At 37.5% G+C, this 18334-nt stretch overlaps 1 protein-coding gene across 2 annotated transcripts in view; it reads right to left on the minus strand.

Moving 5' to 3' along the window:
• DROSHA (drosha ribonuclease III) overlaps positions 1-18334 on the minus strand; it is a 75079-nt gene that overhangs the window by 36824 nt on the left and 19921 nt on the right. For both annotated transcript variants that reach the window (XM_084217337.1, XM_084217338.1), the window contains 6 exons: positions 17413-17494; positions 16159-16233; positions 12669-12838; positions 7966-8090; positions 4491-4590; positions 1449-1556 (listed from right to left, as the gene is read on the minus strand). In XM_084217337.1, coding sequence (XP_084073463.1) covers positions 1449-1556; positions 4491-4590; positions 7966-8090; positions 12669-12838; positions 16159-16233; positions 17413-17494 — 660 coding nt within the window. The remainder of the gene's footprint in view (positions 1-1448; positions 1557-4490; positions 4591-7965; positions 8091-12668; positions 12839-16158; positions 16234-17412; positions 17495-18334) is intronic.

Here is an 18334-nt window from a genome sequence, read left to right on the forward strand (position 1 = left end):
GAGCAAGTATAAGCTATCACAAGCGACTTAAAAGAGTTTCAATCTCCTAAACTGCAATGCTTTTAAAAGCAGTAATTTTAAATCACTGCACTTGAGCTCTGCCCCCAGAGCTGATTTATGCGTATTTAGTTTTAGTCTTCTTTAATCTGGGAAAAAAGCATGTAGCAACAGCAGCAATCTTTCATTTTACAGACAAACAGTTGCCTATTCTTGGCCTCTCAAAGAAATCAAATCAAAGGACCTTCATACCAGAACTGGCTGATTTAGATGTTACAGCTGCAGATGGGCACAAAAATTGTGAAACAGCTTTACTTTTATCATTCTTTGGTGTTTTGCTGTCCTTCAACAAAATGAAACAGGAATATTCAAGACATTAGGAGATGAATCACAAAAGATGTTATGAATAACACAGAACAGTTTCAAAGTGCCTAAATTGGAAATTTACTCTGTTTACTTAAGCTGCAAAAATATATACAGTTCAATATAAAAAAATTAGGGAATGGCTGTGTTGTTCCTGAGCTATGTGAGGAGATATTGTGTCCCTATTCTCCTTCTACTTCAGAAGCAATAGCAGAATCAGAAGAAATGTTTTAGATGGAAGAAAAGCAATTTTAGTTACTAGCATTTCTCTCACTCTAGAATTTCCCCCTTAGGCCTGACCAGACTTCTACAATTACAATGGAATTTATACCTATGCCCTTGCCTAGCAACCCCCCTAATTTATTCTTCACATTGTTAAGCTAATATGAAGTTGCATGCATTTAAGTTTTAAATAACATCACCAAAACAACAGCTAAAAAATAATGCAAGAATATCTCTAGCATAATTATTTGGCTGTTACTACTACTCAAATTTTACTAATACAAAATTAAATTAAAATTGCACTTATTCTTATCATATCACAAAGCTGGTTGCTGTCAACTGCTTCAGAATAGGATCTGACAGAGATATGTTCCTTGGAGATGTCATGCATATGAAACAGAGTATCTGAAAGATACCTTTCTACTAAGGCTCACCTCAAAGGGTAATTGTGGTGGGGTTTTAGGTTTTTTTACTTTCTTTCAAGTAAAGACATTTCTTCATGCTTTATGGTAAAACTTGGGGTGTTTTTAAAAGCTATCTAAATAGAAAAATGCAATAATATTAAAATATATAAAACCAGCTGTTGGATTAAGAGCTTCACACTAGACTCAACATTTGACAAACCTCCAGCCTCAAACTGGCCATTCCTAACCTCTCTCCCTTGCACTAATCAACCTCTGGCAGAAAATTTTACATTACCTTTTTTGTGTGTGTAGAAGGGGTGGACAGAACACTAGAAGAGTTCCCTAGATCAACAGATATTACTGAGCTAGTCATTTCCATTTGGTTCCTCAGTCTAGATGAAACCCTTGCCAAGGTAAACGGCAGCTACCAGGAAAGAAAATACATCTCCCCAGTTCAGTCACCTGGCAGACGTCAGAGCGTATCCCTGTTTTCCAGAAGCCCTGGCTGCTCAACTCCACAGTCACTTCACGTCTCATGGTGTTCTTCTGGCGAATTTTCTGCAGCGCTTCCTAAGCAGGGAGAGAACAGAGCTCCTGTGAAGAGGCTGCTACAACAAAGCACAGCAACGCACACACCAGCACGTTCACAATACCCATGATATGAGGTTCAGTTTTGGTCAGCAGTTTCTAAGGCTGGAACAGATCTGATAACTCCCAAAGAGTGGCAGATGTAGAATACAGTGTAGCAGGGGATTTTGGTCGACCAAGGAGAGAACAAAAGTGACTACATTTTCTTTTCTGCACATGACCAAACAAACCAGTCCAACTCACACATCCAAGATGATACAAGAGTAAGAAAGGTAAAGTCCTTATAATGAAAGCACTTTCTTTACTAGATGTACAAAACAGCCTCTTCATTCATGTCCATCCCTGGGAGTACTCCTGGTCTGAACATTCATGAGGAGCAAAACAGGCTTTGCTTTGCCATCTTGGCTACATTGCAACAGTTCCTGTTCAGCTATGTCACTCTGCCTAGTCTGGGAAAGGGGTCAGCATTCACCAGAGTCCAGAGACTATACTGATTGAAATCCACCAATTTTATTTCAATAAAAATTATTAAAAATATGTTTTACCTTGACCACTGGCTATTTTGGTGGTGTGCAAACAATTTGTCTCTAGAAACCATGATAGGGTCAGAATCATTAAAAGATTTTGACAGTACCCTTGAAAGAAAATATTTTCTGTAAAAATGAAATGAAAGAAAAACAGACAAAATAAATCAGCCCTGGATTAGAATCTGTTGGTTCCAATACTATAAAGCCCTGGGGGGGTGCAAGCTCCCCATGCAGCATGAACTAACCCCTCACTGCTTTGCCTTCTTTCAGAACACAAAGCTCTTCAAAGCTGCAACTTATCCTGCCTCTCCTTCTCCTTTTCACTACAGGGCACTTGCTCAAAGCTGTCTCTTCCCAGCTCCCAGTTTGAAGCCTGTGAGCAGGCTGGGCAGGAACAGGCTCTGTGTTCTGATTTGCAGAATCTCACAGAGTAGTTCCAACGGGTGCATCTGTCCAGACACAGATTCATCAAAACTCAGACACCTCAGTGAAGCAGTGTCTAGGGTAGGACGCTAGATAGCCCTGGCTCCTTTTATATTCAGTGAAGGGGATAAATGGCTTCAAAAATGCATTTCTCCCTCCACTGACTTCAAAGTGAGCCTTCAGGTCCTAATTTATGCACCTGCTGTAAATGCTCAAAGTTAGGTTAGAGGAACAAAGCCCCAGGCATGACCTTGTCACAAATAATATCATTGTACAACCTCACAGTGGTGGATGACTGATGGCAGAGGGAACAGAGATGCTGCCAGCACTGCACCCCTTGTGCATTGTCAGAGGTGTGTCATTGAGTTTTCCTGAGAAAGGTGCTACAGTGTTTGCCAGACCTGGCTGTATTTCTGAGCCAGTCTGACTGGCTCAGAAGCACTCCATAATATATGACTCATAATCTTTAAAAGCCTATGTACCAGTCAGGTACAGTCCAGCTCCTTCTGAGTTACTGACAGCTCCACTGACAAATACATAGATTATCCTCACATAAAGTTTCTGCTTCAGTCCTGTATGCCTCCCTCTTAGCAAACTACTTGTAGAACTCGTTATCCTAGACAATACAGTCTAGAAACAAAAATCAGCAGTTCAATAACAATAAATCAGCAATAAATAACAAAGGAGCATTTTATCTTCTGGAGCAAAATATGATCACCCCTTTACAAACAATCCACTACAATTTTACAAATGAGCTATCCATTACCCACTAATGAAAATATGCCCATAAAAAAATAATCTTCTACTTGCTCTGTGTGTAGATGTGACAAACAAAATCACCTCTGTAAGGACAAGTCTTTTTTTTTCCTTTACAACTGTGGCACAGTTCAGTCACAATGTTGTGGGGTTTTTTTGGTTTTTTTTTTTTTTTTCCATTTACAAATAAGGAAGCCAAGGGCTTATTTAATATCAGCATAAATAAAATGTTTACTGATACTCTTGCTCACACATCAGCATGCTATGCTTTGCAACAATGAAAAAATCAGGTGCAATGTCATATGTATCAAACACTTTCTGCAACCAAAAGTAATTCCAAAAGTGCAATTTCTGAGACTTCCCCAATAAACTGGGAAAGTCTCAGGAATCACACTCCATGACTCTTAAGCATCCTTCCCAAGGTAGTCAATGATTTTATGAATAATTAGTGTTTCTAATGAATAAATAAAAATACAATACCACTTAATTAAATACCATCCTGTACTTGAGAAGTTAATCTCTCCTTTGTGTATTCTTTACACAGGTTGTCAAATTAACAGTGCCCAATAGACAGGCACCAGACAAATTCAAAGCTTCAGTCCATGGGTTTATAGAAATAGGCTGGTTTAGACTATATTTAGAAGTCTTTGTTTTTCTGCTTTTAATTCCCAATTGGTTGAGCATTTGCACTTAGGAAATGCTTACTGCTCATCACTTTACAGGAAAAAAACAAAATGAGAAAAATATCTTGTCTATCATACAACAACCAGATGATTTCAAGTCAAAGATCCTAAGCAATGTCACTATACCACCTAATAAATTATGGTTTATGCACACAAGCGTGGCAGTTTTTATTTCAGAAGAGAAATGTTTAAAATTATGAGCCAGTTAAAAGTACATTATGAAATAAAAAGTCCTCCTCTATGCTAATTCTTGAAACCATTAATGGCAACAGCTATAAAGAAGTTATGGTTCCATAACAATAATTTCTATAATTGGGTAAAAAACTTGCAGCAGTTTGACAGCTAAAAAAAGGAAAAAACCTCCATTCAATAACAAGCATAGATAAAAATAAAATTTGCGTTAAGAGTCTGGAAAGAAATTGTTTTGTAAAGGATTGCTATTCTTTCCATAAACAGGGCAGTCATATGGCTTTATTCCACCTCGAATTACAATCCTCAATTATCAGTCATAGGAAGGTCCAGAATACCTCTCTTTGTGATAATTTCTGTTTATCAGCCTGTTTGACTTTGGGACTATTAGCCAGTAGGTGACGCAGCTTCACATAACTCTTCCACAGCTTTTGGTATCTGAAGGACAAAACCAGAAAACAAGTATTTTGGTCAGTGAACAGAAGTCTCTCTCTCCCTGTTTGTCATTAGGAACACACCAGCTGCTAATAATGCAGACAACGTACACAAAGAATGTCTACAAGCACCTCTTTGCTACAGAAATGAAATAATCTCAATGCACTTTCTGAGAGGTGACAGTGCCTGGGCAGCTGCTCCAGCAGGATGGGCCAGGAAGCAGAGGAGGCACTGGTGCTCAGAGTGAGGTGAAGAACAGCAAAGATCCAGGCAGACCCCAGGTCTCCCAGACACCCACACATCATCTCCAAAGGGCCACCTCTGCATGCTGAAAAGACGTGCCTGTCCCTTAACTCAATTCAGGCAGGTGAAAACTCCTTCTCCACATGGTTTACCTACCACTCACTGCAAAGGAGTAGCACCCTTCCCCAGAAAGTGTCTGTCCTTACACCAGCTCAAACATTTCAGTGAAGCACATGAGGAAGAGCTCTACAAGCCACATGCAACATGAAGTTACTCTGTGAAAAGGGAAATTAAAGTTTTGTTCCCTATGGATTTCTGCTGAATGGAAAGAGCAATTCAAGTTATTTTTGTGATTGGCACATACTTAAGTTTTCTGGTTTTCTCCAACCATCTAGCTTTTTCTTATTTTGGCAGTGTCTAATTACACATGAACCGCAATTACAATGTCTTCCTTGGTGGGAGCCCCTCAGCGATCTAGCACAAGCTTTCACCAAATTTGTAAGAACTTACTCCATTTGAAGACCACATACCAACATTACATTCAGCTGCAATTGACTGACAGGTTCAAAAGTTACAATGGGAGGAGCAACAAAGTGAATTGTGACAGGGACCCTGTGTCCTTAGGAAACAATGCTACCTACCTTCAAAAGGTAACTTTTGTATTCAGGACAACCATAAATCAGACTTTGAATAGGAAGCAGGGAATTAGAGGCCAGAGGAAAGAAGTTTACCCAAATTAATTTTTACTCGTATTTACATTATAAAAGACAATCTACTTAAGCAACAACTTAGAACAGTGGTTTTATTAGGAAGCTTTCATGTTAGTGGCTTAGCAATCAATGAAACAGCAGCTCCTTTACTATTTCATAATCTTCCCAGCATCACACATTCACAGACACATAAACAAATCTTTTCTTATTGGCATTTTTTCCCTAGCTATTTCTCTGCAGCATTCTTGAATGTACACTCTCTGCCTCTGGAGACACTGATATTTTTTCAGTCTACAAACACATCTGAAATGGTCAATCCATAGATTTTTCTCATGCTCCATTCACTGCACTTCTGCAATCTGCAGAACAGCGCATCTATTTTTGACAAATCACCACCCAAAAAAAGAAAAATTAGTTAATGAACAACCAAATCAACCAAAACAAAAAGAATAAATGCCTTGAGGAAGTTTCAACCCAAAAACAAGAACCTGAAACTGTGATCTACAGTACACATTTTTCTACAAGTATTAACAAGCTTTGTTATTGCAATTTAGTTTGAGAATTAATAAACATATTACCATTACAAAAAATTCTGTATTAGAACATCACAAAGAAAAGACACACTAGAGATAAAATAACATGAGAGGAAAGTCTCTTCTGGGTGCACATATATCGGAGTTAAGCCTGACATTTATGACAGCACCACAGAGGTCTTTCACAAAAAAATGCTTTCTTACTTTGATAAAACAAAACATACCTCTGTTCTGTAAGCAGTTCTGAGGTTAAAATCCAAAACAAAAGACAAACCCACAAGTAAATTTTAAAGAAAAGATAATAAAAATGTGTGGGAAGAGTAATTTTTGTCTCTTTATACTATTTTCAATGAAAATACTAGAACTTTTACAGTAAGTAATTAATTCAGCATCAAAGTAGAGATAATTCTTATATTTTTGGGTCTAATTATTTCCTTTTTATGGACAAGAAAACTAAAAGATAAAGAGACATATTTTAAAGATAAAACTAATGATCAAAGCCAAAAAACCCCATTTTATTATCTGGATTAGCATTCAATATTCTTACTTCCTGCCATGTTGGATTTAAAATCCTCAGCAAGCAGTTGCAACACAATACAACTGTTATACATCCATGAGTGTTTGGGCCTCAAAACTGCAGATCTGTTGAACATTTTGCACATAAATCATCCTCTCTTTTTAAATTTTTTTAGTACTGTTGCTGTTACTGTTTATTTTCTTGCCTCATTGCTGTTTCCAGTAAATCATTCTTCTCTCAACCTGTGATCTCTGCTTTTTTGTGTCTCTCAGTGGAAGGGGAAGGGAGTGCCTTGTGGTTCTCTCATTAGTGGGAGTACTTAATTGGGGAATACCATTCCTAAACTACTGCACTGAGGAAAAAGACAACCTTAACTACACATACACCAGAGACAGGCTTTGTACTGTCATCATGCAGAAAGCAGATGTCCCAATCACAGGAAGAATTCCCTGAAATAGTCAGAGGTTAAGAAAAGAACTGGGAACAAAATCCAATCATCTCTTTTGTGTCCCTTCATCAATCCACAGTGAAACAGTATTTCTTGGTCTGTCTAAGTCCTGTTTCCCTCTCCACTCCTCTACATTCCTCCCAAACTCTAACAGGATATAAAAAGCAGAGAAAAGAGCTTCCAAGCTAGGAAACACTATGTAGACATGATCCTTCAAAGCACAGAAAGAGATGATTAAGTAGGATATAGCAGTATGCAAGTATGCAACAAACATCATGAAGTAATCAAACAGAAAATGGCTATATTATTCCTTATTAGATGTGAGACCTGAAGAACATCTAATTAAACAATCAAGCAGCAGTTCTGAAATAAAAATCATTACTTTTGCATATGATGCACAGCAGTACTGGTGAAGTGATTACCTGAAATCTCTCCCTGTCAGTAGCATAAGACTCAAACAGTGATTTGAGAAATTTTAAAACATCCATTCAGGGCTGTTTAAACATATGACCTAAATACATCCTCTAGCTCAGAAATCTATATGCTACAGACATTAGGAAGCTTGGGTAACTACTTCTCCTTCTCTGCCTTCTGGTTACACAATTCTCTCTCTGAAAACCCGCCACTGGCCTCTCAGAGAAACAACGTGGAGCTTGAGGAACCAATTTTTGCTGGACCCAGAAGAGCTGTTGTCAGGTTAAGAAGTTTCATACAGCACATGCATGCGTGTTTACTTCAGCAGATCCTGAAGTATTCCAGAGAAAATGTTACTCCTCATATTTTCTAACTTGCAGGAGCTTGTGTCCGATACCATAAGCACTAAGCTTAGCACTGGACTCAACTAAGCACATAACCAAGCCCTACTTAAGGCACAAATGACAACAGTAATGAGCTCCTGAACAAAAGAAAGAAGGAAAAGCATCTTACTGAGGATCTCCAGCATAACTGAGTTGAGCAGGTCGTATCCCAAAGTGCACAATAATAGGGAAAGTAATTACATCAGGATTGAATTGCTCGCGGTCTAGTTGATCAATACGAACTGAGCTGGGCTTCTAGAAGAAAAAAAACAAAATACAACTAAATTGACAGCAGCTCCATGGAAAATTTACTGCCTCAAGCCCACACTATCCAGGAAACACAAAGCAACACATTCCAAACTTATTAAGATGCACATTAAACTAATCATTAATACTATTATAAACATTTGGCAACAACAATAACCGAAACAAAGTTAATTGACCTAACATTCAAAGAAAAAAAAAACAAGAAGACCTTTTAATTTTAAACGTCTGGAAATATACTTTTACTATTTCCAAGAATTTAAAACAACTTTCTCTGGTCAAGCATCACACCAGAAATAAAAATTAGGATTAGCATTCTGGCATCCAAACACCCACGTGCCCGAGCAGTTTGTTAAGATCAGGTTACCTCTCTCATTTTAATTCATGATTTCCCGAAACAAATGAAGGCATTATTAGATCCATTCAATCACACTGACTAAACAGCATCAAAAAAAAATCTATCACACTACCCTCAGAAAAGGCTCCTAGGCTGATGTGTACAAGGAGGAATACAGTCTTGTATAATGAGGAGACTTTTGCCCTTTTAACAGTTCAAAACAGAAGTTCTTTTCATTGTTAAAAAGGACAGTGCGAAAGAAGGCAACTTCTGCTTCAGCTCTATGAACGCGGAGAGTAAGTAATTGCATGTCACTGCAGCAGACATGCTGCTCACAGAGCTTTTGATCACTTACCCAGCATATTTAAAAACTCAGCTGAAGGTGCACAGTTTGTCTCCAAGTAAACAACTTCTCCATTACCTGTCAAGCTGCTTTGTAATGTGCCTGCTTTCTCCCCCCTTTGCAATCAGCTGGATGAGGCCAATATATTTTGCTTGTCTTAGGCTTCAGAAAAAGGGCATTACTTCTAGTTACCTGCATCTCAGAACTTCTCATTTAGTACTGTAAAGATGCACTCAAAGATGAGTTTCAGTGTTACAGAAACAGCTCCCACCATTCTCTTCACAAAACAATCAAAACTGTGTCAAGAACAAAGCATTTACCCTCCAAACCACCTTGGTAGAACTGTTCACAGGAATAATACTCTGCACTGAAAAGCAAAGTCAATTCTATATGTGGCCACAGTTCAATCTATTCTAAAAAAAACCCACCAACTTACTTAAATGACTGACTTTCAGATAAAGAAATATTTTCCAAGGGAAAAATGCTTATCAGCTTCCCTTTAGACAAGATCACTGAACATAAAGTTACATCTCCCCAGCCAAAAAAAAAAAAGAAAAAAAAACCAGAGGAAAAAAATATTTATGTTAGTTAATAGTTATAGTTAATAGGTAACTTACTTAAATTAGTTAATTAAAGCTGATGGCTTCACAAAAAACAGCACTTCTTATAAAAAAGGATAAAAGGATTAGAACAAAAAAAGCCCTAAAGAAAATAATGGGCAAGATTTGTACCAGACAGAATGTTGTTCCCTAAACAAGAGCTTAAAAGTCCTGATATTTAAGGATTAAGTTAAGTTTATTTTTTAGGGGGCTGTTTTTCATTTTTTTTGGAGATTGCACAAAACCAGCTTGAGAAGTTTTTGTCTCCTCATAAGTTATTTGTTGGTTTTCCCCACTCTTAATATTAAATTGAGGAACTTCTCCCATCTCTTAAAAAAGCAGCCTTGATACACCACTCCTCGGAGAGCCGGGTCAGCAAAATATAATTAATAGAATATTAAACAAGAATTGTACTCAACACAATTATAATCAATACAATTAAAAAAATACAGACACAATTTAGATACTTTAACAGAGGCAATGAACTATTCATAAATGCAAAAAGGACATCTTTCACTATGCATGTAGCAGGGTCTGTGTTAAATGTGTGACCTCAGGACTACTCAAAACCAGACTCCTCTTCATTTCCATGACAGTGCCTTGCAGTTGTCAATCAGTTACACAGCTGTTCACAGACAGCTGACAGCAACCAGGACAAAAGAACTTCTCCAAGACCTAATCACAACTGTCTCCTCACTGACAGTTATGAGAGGGGTGTAGCTGGGTTATGCTTTTTTATTTCATCATGAACACCAGCCTCCTCTCCAGTGCCCTTTCTGAAGGTTAAATGAACAAACAGCAACATGCAGAAACACCGAGTATAAATTGCACACCAGCAGACAGGATGCAAGCAAATTAGATGTTATTCTTCCAGAGCTTTATCCCTGTGCTCATTTAAAAGTGCTTTGATAGACTATCCAATAATCACAACCTTGCCTTTAAAGTCACATCAAAACCAAGGAAATTCTAACAGAACAGAAGCCTTATTTTTGTTTCCTACTCCGAATCTCATTAATCAAGGCTCTGCTTACATTAGAACAACACATGAAATAGCATGCAGATGTAGTGCAGAAGTATATTAATATACACATATATCTATGTAGTAGTGAGAAAACCATCAATATTTTAGGAAGAGTGAAGCATGAAAGATGACTAAAATTTGTGAACTTCTAAATCTATTCCAACACAAAGTTTCATTGAACTGATGAAACACCATGAATAGGCAAAATAATTTTAAATAATGCTGAAATACTGTTAGTTGTTTAAGTGGGGGTCATATCCTATTATAAGTTTTTTACCTTCTCCATATTGCACATATATATACCTCACACTGAAAAAAAAAAATAAAACACACACATAAAACCTAGATTTGATCACAAGAGGAATTATTATTTCTGAAGAGATGCTGTGCAACAAAACAAAATTCAGTGTTTTTACTTTGCTGTTTCAAGTGGATATAATTGAATTGAAGAGCTGTCATTTTCTAAAACAGTTTCATATTGTCTCTCCAACAGAACTGTTTTATCCTCTAATGCTGTAAAATGCATAGGTAGTAGTTTCATACTCTGTTCTTCACTTACATTCATAATCAGTCCAGTGTGCTGCAATGTACAGGAAAAATCCACAAACTAAGAAGAATGTCATTGCAATCTTGAGAGAAAAGACACGTTCTAACGATGCTGTTATAACATGACACTTCAAAGAGCTACAGATTTCTTTTATGCTTACATATTTTGATGTCCACACGTCTCTAAAGACACTGCCTTGTAGAACGTGAGGTTTGCCAGTAAAAAATCACACAAGATCTCAGAATTAACGCTACGGCTCACAACTCACACTGCTTTGCATGTACAGACATTTAGAGTTCCGTGACACAAGCAAGGAACACACATGCGTTCCCCCATGCTAAACAAAAAAGGCAGTTTTCAGCTAGCTGAAATCAGCATATCTTCAGCAAAATAACTGAAGTTATGGCAGTGCATAGCATTCAGATGCTGACAACTTGTGGACAGGCATGTACCTTGTATCACAGAAACCAAAGGCAAGTTAAGGCTGTTCAGGTTTTCTAACAACTTCTATTATGGGATTCTGGTTTAGCAACCATTTAAAGCAGCTGAGGTAGAATTTTCCATAGCGAGAGTTGACGTGTATTTTTGTATTTTGTGTTTCCAGAAACAGCCTAATTTTCTTGTTGTTTCAAAAGTTTTACTTCACTCAGAATGAAATCAAGGGGAAAATTATCTGATTCCAGTTATTATTAGCTTATTAAGTAGTTTACTAATGTAATGCTGTCATACTTAAACATATGAACTGGAAAAATGTATTTAGCATGTCATCCTGGCTGCAGTATGGGGACAGATTTTTCAGTTGAAAAACTGGATTCCTTCTTAGGCACAGTACCAAGTTACACTTTTTCTTCAGAAACTAAGAATTTGAGCTATGAGCTAAGGAGGAAAATTAAGTCAGAAAAAGAAAGGTATTACTACTGAGAAAGCTGCATGTCAGTCTCAAATGTTAGGTCTAAAATATGCCTCTAAGATGCCCTTTTGCAAACTATACAAATACAATCCTGCAGTTTTTAGTGGCCATTCATCTATTCTTGTGACCCACATTTCTTAAAAGGGAAAGTCAGACTAATGGGCTGACTCACATTCACATACCCACCGGAGTTGAAAGGAGCTGTGTTCAGAGAAATGTGCTTTAAAATACCAATTGTTCCAAAAATAATAAGGCCACAGGGGTTTCAAACTAGGCACTGAAAATTATTACATGCATTAATTAATGTACACAAAATTCCTCAGTGTGAGTGAGAGCAACACATAAACAATGTGGAAAAAAATACATAGGCAAAAAACACTTTTTCCATATTCAAGCCAGTGTTAGGACAGCACACATTAAACAGAGCTGTCAATAGGGGGTCAAAAGAGGAAGAGGAAAGTAAATAGCAAATAGTTACTATTTCTCTGGTGCTGTGTCTGGGAAAAGAGAATGAGATCATGCACATAAAGACTGTCTGAGAAAATAGGAAAGTTTTACACACATAAAATATAGCTCTTCCTTTTAACATGAACATTGAAACAGTGCCCATCTGAAAACACACCCTTTAGTACAGCAGCAGAAGGGACAATTCAGGGTTGGAACCAGTCAATAAACTGTTCCTATTGCAATCTGCAACTGCCACTGGTCACCTTTTCCTGTTCTAATTTAGCCTGTAACAAACTCTCTGAAAGAAAACATGTACATGTCACTGGATTGTTCAAAAAACCAAAAAAATTATTTATTTGTTCTACCATGCCAGGGCTGGTAACGATCATCCCTTTGCATTCTTCTGCATATTTCTGCCATTCCAGTTCTTCCCACTGAAGCATGTTGGCAATCTCCTCTTCAGGCACCAGAGCTTTACTGCATCGTAACAAGTAGAGCAGAATCTGATGCATTGAGAGTACTTCTTTTCCTCCATCTAAAAACCAAAAATAAAAAAAAAAACATTTCAGAGATTCACTCCTAAAGCATGAGCATAAAAGAAAATATGCAGAACACAAAGCATTTGTATGAGCAAAATAAAATAAAAAACGCTTAAGCGATTTGACAAATACGAAGGCAAATGTTTTACTGATGAATTCTGCTCACACATAAATAAAATTGCTAAACTAAAGCAGTTTCAGTAATGGCAGCAAGAGTAACACTTCCATCCTACTGTGAACTTGAAGTTTCTAACTTGCCTGAATAAACTTCAAAATGAGTTAGCAGAACAATCAGTTATGCTGTCCGGTTATACCTTCCTTTCCACAATTTTATGATTCTTTTCCAACAGCAGTTAAAAAGCCTTTAGGTGTTAGGCAGCTTTTTTTTAGTACACTCAAAATTTTACAGGATACTTCTGGATGAATGTAGTAAACCATCCCTGCACTTTAAGCTCATCTGTAGTGTTTACATGCCATAACTGCAGTAATGAAGACTAAAGAGTCTCATGCTGTCTTCTGTCACTAAATGAATCAAGGGCATGTGAAAATTACTAAACGCCTCTGAGACCTCAGGAAACATGCACAGCAAAGGCTGCTTGTAACAAAAGAAAACACCATCATCTGACTGGCTTCAGGTAGCCAGGTACAGAATATGCAAACAGGGAAGGTGAGTGATGGTTCTGACAAATCACCACTCAGTGATCACTCAGATCACTGACTATTCAAATCCAGTATGTCTGCTCTTGTCAGTGAAAAGTCACTGCATGTTCCCACAATGCTTTAATTTTGACATACATCTCTCTAATTCCCTCCTTTAATAACAGTGCTAATTTGCAGGTATGGAAGAATCTCTGAGTTTCAGCCCCACAGAACACAAATGCTGATTTCCCTCTCTCAAGAACCAGAAACAATGTAGTCCAGCCACTGAGGATGTTCTCTCTATCACTAACTACACCCACAAAAGAGAAATGGTGACAAACCAGAAGTAAAACCTTAGAGCAGTATGGGGGATGACACACCACAGCACAAGGAATGTGATCCCAGGCACGATGGAAAAGCCTTGCAGAGCCGCTGCACAGCAGCAGCACTGCGTAAGATGATGTCCTCTGCAAGGTATGTGAGGAACCAAGCCCTTCTCTTACTTCTGCTGGGAGTACAGCACTACTGCATGGAAATTATGACAGGCAATGGTGGAACTTGGCCTCTCAGAACAGCTAACTCACTTAAACTCCAAGGTGGAATCTTACGTGGGGAAAATACACCCCAAACCTCACTGGAAATAGAAAATACTTCTAAGTAGCTACAGGGACAGATTTTTAAATGTGCAAAAGTTTTCCTTCAAATTAAAGGGGGACTCCACTTACAAGACTGTTCTTTGTCAACAACTGGATTATACTCTCATGCAAGAGATAGCCCCCACCCACCAATCACTAAAATATAAGTGTATCCTTATCTATGGAAGATTATGTACAGGTTGCTATAGACAGCTGTGCTAAATGAAAGTCAGAGACCCTTTCTAAATCAGAATATGCAGTACCTGGGACCTCAAATGTGTTTTTTCTAGGCTTTTACCCTCTGAATATATTTGTCATCATAAAAACCTATGAAAATGAATACAATACAGCTACTGCTCTGCATGCTATGCATCTCAGATATGAGTAGGTCACAGCTACTCCGAGGCCTGTCTCTAAGTAAATCCACATAGAAAACCTGACAGCCCAAACCTCATTATTTTTAGACAATGTTAGGAAAGTAAAAAACAAAAAGTAGAAGGGATAGGAAATCAGCAATTCATTCCTGTCTATAAAGAGAGAGCTGATGCATGTGTGGAGATCTGATGCACCAACATCTTCTTTGATTAGACTTAAGAAGTGCTCTGCAAACATACCTGAAGGAAATAGTTTTCCAGTCTCTGAAAATTAAAAATCTTCAAGGATACTTCAAAAAATAATCAATAAAAAATGAAAGCTTGATTAAAAAAAAAACTGTCAGAAAGATGTTAAAAGGCAACTACATATGCAGAAATATCAGGAAAGAGACATTTTTAAAAAAGAGGTAGATGGCTGGGGACCTTAAAGAAGAAGCAGCACACAGGAATACATATTACAGAGACTTATCTCTCCCTATCAGTAAACAACCCAACAGCACAGAAAGAGCTGACTTCTAATCTAAAATTTAAAAAAAAAACAAATCAGAATATAAAAACCCTGAACAGGAAAGCACCCTCAAGCTACACAAACTAGGCAGGACAAACTTGTTCTCATTTTGTGATGAGGTCAAGTTAATCAGCCACATGTGGCTTGATGGCTTATTTTGTAAATTGCTTCAGTAAAACCAAATCAATGTTTGCTAGCAAGCCTCAGAGCTCTGCTTCTGATTGAGTACTGTGTATCCAGGAAGGAACAACAATTAGAAATACAGTCATCTAGCCATCAGTACTCTCCACAGTAAAAAGCCAAAACTCATTTTGCACCAGCTATAATTAATATCCCAATAAAATTTCAAAGCTCAGACCAGAAAGCACCTCCAGGTCACAGCCCTCTTGATGAAGGTTGTTCCATGTTTCATCTGCACCCTAAATCCCACATCTGAAACACATCCTTCTGTCCACACAACCCTCCTGGAGCAATCACTGGCAGGATCTCAGCAGGACACGTTTTGAATGGAGCCAGGACATTTACATCAACTGAAAGTCTGTCCTGGTGTCCCAGGACGCGTTAAATGCCTACGTCAGCTGTCCGCCCAAAATGAGCGCAATGCTCCACATGCAATCTTGTCCTTGGCTGGCAGGCCAGGGCTGAACTGTGTTAGAATGATGGCTTTTGTCTCTATTTGCTGCAAGGTCTAAGCTTGCATTAGGATAAAGAAACAATCAGACAAACGTGCTCAGGAGTGCCAATGATGCTGATCCTTGCACATCAGGAATTGTGATCTAACCACTTGGTACCCTGAAGAGCTGGGGGCACATGAAATGTGCAAGATTAGATAATAACACTCCTCAAACATCACAGCTCCATCACAGAGCCCGCCAAGGAGGACCCAGCACTGCCTAAAATTACTGCAGACACAAAAGCTGGAAGCAAGACTTAGCCTGTCCATCTGAATTCCTGTTCTGAGTAAACCATCCACACTGCCAGCAAGCACCTCAGGAAGAAGCACCAGATCTCTGCACTGATTGAACTATTTGACTTGCAATAAAGGTTTTTTTGTGGAGGTTTTCCTTATGGGGGATAGGGTGGTTTTCTGTTTTGTTTTTGGTTTTTTTAATAAGATTTTTAGATCGAATTTGTATAAAGCTATATAATACAAATATTACCTGGGAGAAATCTCACAAACCGTGGCATGAAGTGATATCTGGGACATGAAACAGAATCATTTTCAAGTGAAGGACCTTAAATACAAAAAAAAAAGATTTATGAATAGCAATATATTTGTAAAAGGAGGAGAGAGGCAACTTTGCTGCAGATAAAATCAATGAATGGTGATTACATTGGATAGGGCTTAAGTTTCAATCCAAAAAATAACAAAAAAAAAAAAAAAGAACAAATAAGCACTTGTAGTGAAAGTTTTCACATGGACAATTTAAAAGAAATCCAAATAATTTAAAAATAATAAGAACCTCACAAAAAACCCCAGTACTTTTAAATAAAACAGTAATAAAAAAAGATTGGTTTATATAGTCAATTAATTATTACACTTGAGCCTTACAGGTACAAGCGCAAGTTTATCTCCTTCCAATTAGTGGGGTGGTTTTTGTTTACCATAACAAAGAGAACATGAAAATTTCCACAGTACTTTTTTGTGGGGCTTTTTTAAATTTTCCTATTCATCATATAAAGCTTTGCAAGAAAATAAAAACTAAACCTGTAAGTACCTGGTGTTAAAAAAAGAAAGAACAATAAGAAGCAGTGACAGGAGAGACAATACTGATATTAGAATACATTTAATATCAAACCAAAGGCTGCACAAAATCGATTAAACCTGTGTGCTACTCTGTTTAATTGCATAAAGTGCAGAGAGCAGCTCCACAGACAAAGTCAAGACACCCTACAGATACTGAAATGCAATTTCTCTAATACTCTCATTTCTCCTTTAGACCATGGGAAGCATCCTCCTTTGTTGCAGTCTTCACAGAAACACGCATTTTCATCTTGTCAAAAGACAAAAACATTCACCTATAATGATAACCTTAACTCTCCACAGCTGTCTGTATGACGCTGCTTTCTGAGTTGACTGCAGAGAAGTACTGTATGAGCAATTTGTTCTTAGCTTGTAAAATAAGAGAATACTCTACTTGACACCTTGACTTTCAAAATACCACGCACATGATACTCTCTAATATTCAACATGCAGTAATATTTACTGTTTGATAAAATATAAAAGTTCTGGATGAAGGTAGAAATTCAATTTACTTATGAGAATACAGTGCCAAGTTTGTGCATTTTCATTGCTACAGCTCACACTATTGAACTCTAATTTCATCTTCTTGAAGAATAGATGAAGTTTGTCCCTCTCATGGAAAACAGCAGTTACATTGCTATTTTGAGGATCCTCTCAAAGAGAACACTACCTTTAAGATTCCAGTCATACAACTCCAAAATATCTTTGAATAGATATGAAGAGAACAGTTCAAGGCCTCTCACACAAAAATTCTGGGGAAACAAAAAAGGAGAATAAAATTATAAATATATAATACTGCAGTACAAATAATGCCATTTATCTATAGTTAAATAAAACACAATGAAAAAAAAAACAGTGTCGTCATATCTGCCAACCACTAGATACTGGGTTCTGGAAACAGTATTGATATATTTGTGATCATCTACTCTAACACAGCACACTGGTCCCTTCAGAAAGCATTGTCAAGAAAGAATGGCATTGAACCCTTTTCACTCAATGTCCAAATCAACAGTATAGGCAAAAATTATAAATCTGCAATAATCTGCCAAGCACTAAAACCCCTTCCACCTGAGCAAGCTAAGCAGATGGCACATTTCTTTTCATAGTTCACTTTTTCCCACATGCTCATAATATACTTTTATAAATCACAATCTGTGATTATCAGTATCACAATCACTTCCATAGCAAGTATGAGTACAACACAAATTAAGGATTATGACCTAAAGAGCCAACAGAAGAAAAAGAAAAAAGATGAAATGGGGAAAAAAAACAACCAAAACCAGATTCTTTTCAACAAGTGAGGAAGTGGCTCCTTCAGCGAACGAACATACAAACTTTCCTGAATAAACAGAATCAGGCCAGATTGATATAAATTGTGCATGTATGATATGGGCCATAAATTCCAAACTCAACACGCAATATCTTTCAAAAATCATTAGTAAAGATAGTCTGCAAATAATGCTGTAGCCATTCACCCAGAAGCCCTCCCAAATGGTGACTTTCCTATTTTGCTTGGTGGCCATTTGTTGTTTCAGTTCAAGAACTGCAGACAACATAACACACTCACTAACAAGAAATTAATTGCTTTGATC

The sequence above is a fragment of the Fringilla coelebs genome, assembly GCF_963513975.1.
Source record: "Fringilla coelebs genome assembly, chromosome: 1".
Taxonomy (NCBI): domain Eukaryota; kingdom Metazoa; phylum Chordata; class Aves; order Passeriformes; family Fringillidae; genus Fringilla; species Fringilla coelebs.